Here is an 8,072-nt window from a genome sequence, read left to right as displayed (position 1 = left end):
ACATATGACGACGTCATAAATAATCCAAGTGCGGTGCTCCAGGGCACTGGGAAAACCTACTATTTGTCTCCAATCTTTTGTTTGTTGAATCTTCTTTTACAACCTTAAGAATTCTCTTTAGAACTCTAAAATCTTTTCTTCTGACTCTTACATGAAATCCTCCTGAACGGGAGCTCTCTGGTCTAATTTTTCAGCACTGAAACCGTCGGTTGAGGGAAGACCTGGCCGGTTTGATGAGGGGTGAGATGGGAGTGGTAGTGCAATCGGACTGGGCTGGGTGGCACCACACCTGTTGGTGTTCAGATGGAACAGCGTTGTAGTCATCCTACTAATAGAAAAGCCAAAGAGGAAGGTAATGCTGTGCCTCTTTGTTGAGCCAGACCCTCCCCCAGCTTTATTAATCTTCAAGCAAGTTCCCCACCAGCCACTTTCCTGAAAATCCTGGCAACAAAGCTGCCCTCAGGAATTGAGCTCAAGCCCAAGGAATGTCTAGGACTCCTAGAATGTATGTGTGCCAATCTCCAGCTTCAGACCCAGCTTGCCCAACAACAGATGGCTATTTTGGAAAATCTACAAGCATCCATGACACAACTGGCTCCTGGGAGAGAAAGCAAGAACTCTTCTCTCCCAGCCTTATCTCGCAATCTGTTGTTAAATCGCCTGCCCCAATTCAGTCAATGAATTGTGGAACAAAAAAAAAAAAAAATTTTTCAGCACTGACTCCCCACCTTGGAACAGTGGTCTCCAAGTTGTGTGATCACACAGCTCTATCAGTCAAAACGTGTTGAACATGGACCCCTCCCTACCCTGACATAAGTGCACATGTTTACTTATAAAGCATATACATCTACTACTATATTAATATTGTACATGATAAAATATACACAAAGATGCGATTTAAAATGAAATGATAATATGTTATATCTGTTTCCATTGCCCTAATAGACTGTCTCGTGCATCTTACGTTAGTCTACTCAGTCCCTTTAAATGACTGAGGGCCTGGCTTTGTCCCCCAGGTCTGTGGGTTGGGATGACCTGAGAACCCAGTGAGGATTGGCAGGAAGATCAGAGTGTGATAGAATTTCTTTGCCAGGGGGTGTATTCATTTCCTGGGGCTGCTGTAGCAAAGTACCACAAACTGGGGGGCTTAAGCAACAGAAATGTGTGGTCTCCAGTTCTGGGGGCTAGAAGTCCAAGATCAAGGTGTCAACAGGGTTGGTACTCTTTGCGGACTGTGAAGGAAACCTTGTCCCATCCTTTCCCCTGGCTTCTGGTGGTCTGCTGGCCATCTTTGGCCTTCCTGCCTTGTAGGTGCATCCCCCAGAGCTTTGCCTTCATCCTAATGTGGCGTTCTCTCTGTGTACATGTCTGTCTCTTTGTCCAAATTTCCTTATTTTGTAAAGATACAGTTATATCGCATGAGGACCCATCCTAATAGGAATCCTGATCTTAACGATCGTAACTCGATCATCCTATTTCCAAATAAGGTCACTGTTTCAGACACCACTGTGTCCCCCCCCAGATTTCATATGTTGAAACCCTAATCCCCAGTGTGACTGTATTTGGAAATTGGGCCTTTAAAGAGGAATTAAGGTTAAATGAAGTCATAAGGGTGGCCCTGATCCAATAGTATTAGTGCCTTTATAAGAGGAGGAAGAGAGGTCAGCAATATGTGTGCACAGAGAAAAGGCCAGGTGAGAACACAGGGAGAAGGCGTCATCTACAAGCCAAGGAGAGAGGCCTCGGGAAAGACCAATCCTGCCAACACCTTGACCTTGGACTTCCAGCCTCCGGAACTCTGAGGAGCAATTTCTGTTGTTTAAACATCCAGGCTGTGGTACGTTGTTACGTCAGCTCTAGCAAACTAATACAGTCACATTCACAGGTACTGGGGGTTAGAACTTCAGCATCTTTCTGGGGACACAGCTGAACCCACAACAAGGGGCTCATGGTAAATGGGACAACAAGCTAGCACCCTTAGCCCGAGAGGCGAGCATGATGCTTCTCCCTGGTGGGCAGCTTGGGGGCAGCCAGGAGAAGTGGGAAAGCGACCCTTGCCAGGCTGCCTGCTACCAGGGGATGGGATGGCCTCTCTCTGAGGGCTGCCATCCCCAGACACAGGTCTACTCCCAGGCATGGGGCTCTGGCCAGCCACTAGTTCTAGAAGAGTCTACATTCACCAAAGCAGTTTCACACTGTCTTTTATTTTAAGGTTCCCCAAACACTTTGTAGCTGTTATTTCTAGAAGAAACTGCTGATGCTCTGAAAAAAGTGTCCGTGTTTGAAACAGCGACACGGCCAGGCTGCTCCTGGAAAAACAAAGACACGCCCTCCTAATTCCTGATAGAAAAGAAGCCAGATCGGAGCGTTTGTTTCCTAAACAAGAACTGAACGCTTATTACTTGTACTATTTAATTATGACCCAAGAGGTTTTCTAACCTTGCACATTTTGTCTGCAATGGCTGTTTAATTTTGGTATTAAAGAGACACGGTCGCTATATAGTTACCAAGTAACAAGTGCTTAAACCTCAGTAAATAACGGTTTTAATAATAACGTTCTGAAATGCATAGATCACACCTCCCTGTTCATTCTCTAAGAAAAACATTTTAATTATCTATTGACACGTATTGCACATGGAACAACAGTCTTTTTAAAAGATAAATGGTTTTATAGGCGAGTCGGGTTAATTAAAAGCCAGTGAAATATTACAAGCGTATTTACTGGGGAATATTCACTGTAGGAGAGGAAAGGTTCTTACACAGTTGTCAGAATTCTGTAAATGTATTGTTTAATAACCACTTGGCACTTAATTACAGTGAGATGGTGAGAGCTTAAATCTAAACAGAGTGCACTCCAGCTATCTCTTCTACATACATGGCTTCTCCTTAGCCACACAGATTTTCCAGTTCAGACCACACCAAGGCAGGATATGATGGTCTGGACAATTGCTGACCAGAAGCTTCCTAGGTCCCTGGGACTGTCATGAGCAAATACTTGTTCAGATCCTGGAAACCAAGAAGGAAAGTTCAGATTCATCTCCAGAGGTGAGGCCAATTCTGAGGAAGGGCTACAAGATGAAGTAAAAACTCCTTCTCATGGTGCTCAAGGACCTTCACCACTGCTCATTTTTCTAGATGTTTCACTCCTCACCCCACTCGCCTCTAACTCTAAAACCCTGTGGGTGTCTCACCAGCACCATACCCCCCGCCACAAGGAAAGCTGTGTTCCAGAGAACAGCTGCTCCATCAGTTTGATTCCATATGAAGGATGGACAATAAACCCCCAGCCAACCTACGATGAAAATCCAGCATGAGCAAGAAATAAACCTTCATTGTTGAAGTCACGGAGATGTGGGGAGTGTTTGTTATGCCAGCAAACTTAGCCTATCCTGACTCATACGCTTCGCCAAGCCCAGAGCCTGACATGGAGAAGATGCTCTGTGAATGCTTGACAATGAATAAATACATGAGTCCACCAATGGATCTGCCCTTACTTCTCCTCTGGAATATTATCTGATCCTGGGAATCACTGCCAGGCTTCTGAGGAACTTTGAGGAACTCCACCTGTGTATATGAGCAAGAAGATCCACCAGTGAGCTGAGAAGCTTGAGTTCTGGGTTCTACTCAGAACCTACTAAGGCACAATGATCCATGGTTATCATTATGAGCAACTTGGTTTTTGTGAAGGGTTTGGGAAAATAATCAGAGGAGCAATGAGCCACTGAAATAACTGTGTGTGTGTGTGTGCACACGCTTGTACACATATGTGTGTGGGTTGGCCTTCCCATCATCCATCCTCTGGCTCCCCGTAATCGCTTCCCAAGTTTTTTCTTTGGGGACCAACTCCCATCCTCATCTCAGGTCTTGTGGTTTGGGTGGCACTGACCGTACCCCAAGTTCTAGGAGTGGATGTAACTTGTCGAGGTCACAAAACAAGGTAATGATAGAGCCACAACAAGAACCAAAGTCTCGGGCTTCCCTGGTGGCGCAGTGGTTAAGAATCCGCTTGCCAAGGCAGGGGACACGGGTTCGTGCCCCGGTCCGGGAAGATCCCACATGCTGCGGAGCGGCTAGGCCCGTGAACCACAACTACTGAGCCTGCGTGTCTAGAGCCTGTGCTCAACAACGGGAGAGGCCGCGACAGTGAGAGGCCCGCGTACCGCGATGAAGAGTGGCCCCCGCTCGCCGCAACTGGAGAAAGCCCTCGCACAGAAACGAAGACCCAACACAGCCATAAATAAATAAATAAATTAATTAATTAATTAATTAAAAAAATAAAAAAGAACCAAAGTCTCCCAATCTTGGGTCTAATCCATCATTTTCCATCGATTTGGTGAGCTCCTGCTCTGAGCCACTCCCAAGATCTAGAACTATTGTGGTGAGAAAACAAGATGGAGAGTCTGCTGTCAGAGTCCTCAGGCTCAATTCAACGCACTCTCCACCCAGAAACCAGCCCTCATCCTCCCCGCCTCCCATCCAGATGCCCCATCTTCCCCAAATCCTCTGATGCCTCGACCAGCACCAGCCCTCCTCTCTTTTCTGAATTCCTTTTGCCACAAGTCCTAGCACATGAACAGACAAAAGTTGGACAAGTCACCGAAAGGAATGGCCAACGAGGAGTGAGGGTTCCATGGCCTAGAAAAGGAGGGACAAGGGGATGACTGAGGTGATGCTCTTTCACAACACCGCATAAGTCTCCCCCACTGAATCTGGAGCTTCTTGGCCTCGTGGAGAGCCCAGGGCACTGGACAAGCTGTCTCCTCATCCCAGATCAGGGAGCTCCTGGCTGGCCCCTCCAGGCACCCCACCTCTGACCAGGTCCTAACACTGGTTCCCCATCTCCAGGGAAGGAAAACAGAATGTCCTGGAAGTGACAGGGCCCTAAACCACTCTGTTGGAAACAGACTCACTGGAAGCCACAGGGAGAAGGAATGGACCAAGAAGCTGATTGCATTGCCCTTGGCAACAGCACGTCCCAACAGGTCGAGTCAATACTGCAGCACTCACTGGGATGTGGTTTCCTGAAGCTCACGAAAGAAATCTATATTGTTCTCAGGAGCAACCAACTTTTCTGCAGGCAGCGCATGTCCCCTCCAGTGTGTGGGCAGCTTAAAGGGACAAAGAAACCCAGCCCAGAAGGTGGTTAAGCCCCAGCCCCCAGACTGACAGCCTAAAGGGAATATGACATTTCACCCACATGCTGTCCCTCTCCCTCACCCTGTGGCCACACCTCTCAGCCCCACAGTTGCAGTGGCCTCCAAACAGAGATGTGATCTTTGTTTTAGTCTCTCTCCTTTCCAATCCAGCCTAATAATAGTTGCTAACATATACTGAGCATTTATCATATACTGTCCAGAAGATAACTTTACAAATATTAACTCATTTGATTCTCAGAAAACCCAACCCTATGGGGTAGATATTATTAGTATCCCCATTTATTGGCTGAGGAATCTGAAGCACAGAGCAGTTAAGTAACTCACCCAAAGTCACACAGCTCCTCGGGGATGGAAACAGGCAGTCTAGCCCCCACTCTTCACCACCATGCTATACCACCCCTCACAGAGAACCCTTCCCATAGCTCCCCTGGTTAAAGGCAAGGGCTTTGGAAACAGACAAATCAGGATCAAATTTTCAGTTCTAGCCCTTACTAGCTCTGTGACTTGGACAAGCTACCCAGCCTCTCTGATCTCATTTTCCTCATCTGTAATATGGATAAAGATGACAACAGTACCTATCTTATAGGGTAATTCCAGGGGTTCAATTAGATGACCCATCACCCTTTCCATCCCCACTGCCCATCCTACTCTGAGCTGTAACGATACCAAACTATTTTCAGTTGCCCACATGTGCTCTGCATATCCTGCTGCCTCTGCCTGGATCGTTCTCTACCCCCTCTTATCTGGCCAGCTCCTTCTCATCTCTCAGGTCTCAGCTGGATATGCCTCCTCGGAGAAGCTTTCCCAACCTTCCACTATGCACTGCCTGTCTCTTCAGTGTTCTCCACAGCCTTGCACGTCCTACCATGGTCCCCATCACACTCGACTGTCCACAGATGTGTCCTCCATTGGGCTGTGAGCTCAGCAAGGGAATGACAGTGATCTTGTCCCATCCTCAATCCACAGTGTCTAGCAAGGTGCACAGAATAAGTCAGTAAATATTTGCTGCACAAATGACTAAATGAATATTTCTTTTTATTGATGTTTATATTCTTGCTTTGTCCTTCTTAATAGACAACAACAGCCATGCCTTACTATGTGTCTCTGAATTGCCCCCTAGGCCTGGCACATAAGAGCAGAGCTGGGACTGGGGGGAGAAAAGTGACGTGCCAAGGGCGCAAATGTAAGGAGAACTCAGCTTCGTGCAAGTGCAGGGTGGGCTCAGAAGTCCTCCATTAATGACATCTAATTTAAATTAATGGATGGCCCAACAGTTCAGTTACAAATCTCCATCTCTGTCCTCAAGGAGTTCTCAGACTTGTGATGATTTATATTCATCATTGAAGACTGACAGAGCCACACCTACCAGCTTCCTTTGGGCCCCTCGCTGGCGCCACCCCCATCATCTGACACTCTGCTGTGGACCCCCACGTGGACCAGGCTGTGGGAGAAAAGGATGTTCTCAAAGACCAAGGAAATATGATGGGCAACCATGACGGGTGGGTTGAAGTCAGACAGGCAGTGAAGGGACAAGAACATTCCAGGCAGAGAACTGGATGAAGACAACCAAAGGAATGTCAAGTTCATCGGGGCTCCAAAGAAACTCCTCTGACTGAAACTCAGCCTATAAGCCAATGAGAACAGCTAGAAAGGCAGCAACAACCCCACCTTTGCATAAAGCCTGTGAAGAATTTTTCCATCCATTGTTTCATTTGATCCCTACAACAAAGGAATTATAATTACTCCCATTTTATTGATGACGACGCTGAGGTTTAGAAATCAAGTGGCTTGCTCAAAGCACACAACTAGTAAAGTTGGGTTTGAAGACTTGTTTAGCTACTTTGGCAGTTCCCACCCTCAAGGCTTAGTGGTGACATCCACCGCCCAGGTGCCCTACACCTAGAATGACTTTACACCTCCCATGGAGCATTTACGGGACCAGAGTCTGTTGTGATCAGAATTTAAAGACTCTTTGTTGAGAGTGGCTGCAAAGCATTTTTGATCGCAGTCTTTCTCTTACACAACTGGACAGAGGTCTGGGAGGACCAGGAGGAAAGTGGCTTGTTCTGTTACCCTGGTTTCTTGCTCAGCCCAGCAAATGGAATAACTAAGGCCTCCAACGCAGTGCCTGGGCTTAAGTGAAAACAGCAATTCAAAGACTCTCTGGCAAAGAATGCAGACAGCATGTCACTGCTCTCTGATGTGTCATCCAGATCTCTGTCCTTTGTGCCTACTGCCTTTGTGGGTAGGCACAGAAGAACAAAACAGGATGGATTAGCTAATCCCCTGCTGGCGGTGAGATGGGAGCCTGAAATTCAGCTCTGAGGATTCCTTGACTCTGGGGGTCAAGAAGTTAGCAGTGTCCAGAGCCAGCCCTGCATGGCTCCCATTGCTGACAGCTAGCTGAAGGGCCCACATGGGCTGTTGGGAGGTCACAGCGGGGCGTTTCCATTTTAACCCCATAGTTTAGCCAAATGAAGCCAAGATATTCCTGCTCCCCACTGGAGAAGTCAGCCCGGCTTCAATAATTTCTGAGCGCTGACAGATAATTCAGAGATATTGGATATTTCACCACCTGGGGACTGCCCTTCCCTACCACAGCAATCAGTTACTGCCCGCCAACCAGGGGCCATGCAGAGGCCCTGGGCCCCCTCACGCCTTTACGATCAGGCTCCAGCGTCTTGGAAAATATTGCTTGAATTTATTTATATAATCACGTTAGGAAGGCAGTGAGTTATTGTGAAGTCAGCATTCTTCCATCTTCCTTCCCACTAATCCTTTGTTTGAGATTCTGCTTGAAGGACTCCGATTACTAATGCAATTACATGCTACCTGGTAAAGGGTAATCCAAAAAAAATTAAACCCTTCCACATATTGTATTTTTCACTCAGAGCCACCCTTCTCCTAAAACTGAGT

At 47.1% G+C, this 8,072-nt stretch overlaps 1 protein-coding gene across 1 annotated transcript; it reads left to right on the top strand.

Moving 5' to 3' along the window:
- Positions 1-285: 285 nt before the first annotated feature.
- On the top strand, positions 286-681 carry LOC132354150 (TSSK6-activating co-chaperone protein-like). Its single transcript, XM_059905831.1, is given in 1 exon segment — positions 286-681. A coding segment is annotated over 1 exon segment (378 nt). The 5' UTR covers positions 286-303.
- The last annotated feature ends 7,391 nt before the right edge of the window (positions 682-8,072 follow it).

This window comes from Balaenoptera ricei, chromosome 19, assembly GCF_028023285.1.
Source record: "Balaenoptera ricei isolate mBalRic1 chromosome 19, mBalRic1.hap2, whole genome shotgun sequence".
NCBI lineage: Eukaryota > Metazoa > Chordata > Mammalia > Artiodactyla > Balaenopteridae > Balaenoptera > Balaenoptera ricei.
This window is presented reverse-complemented; position numbering and strand designations above follow the sequence as displayed.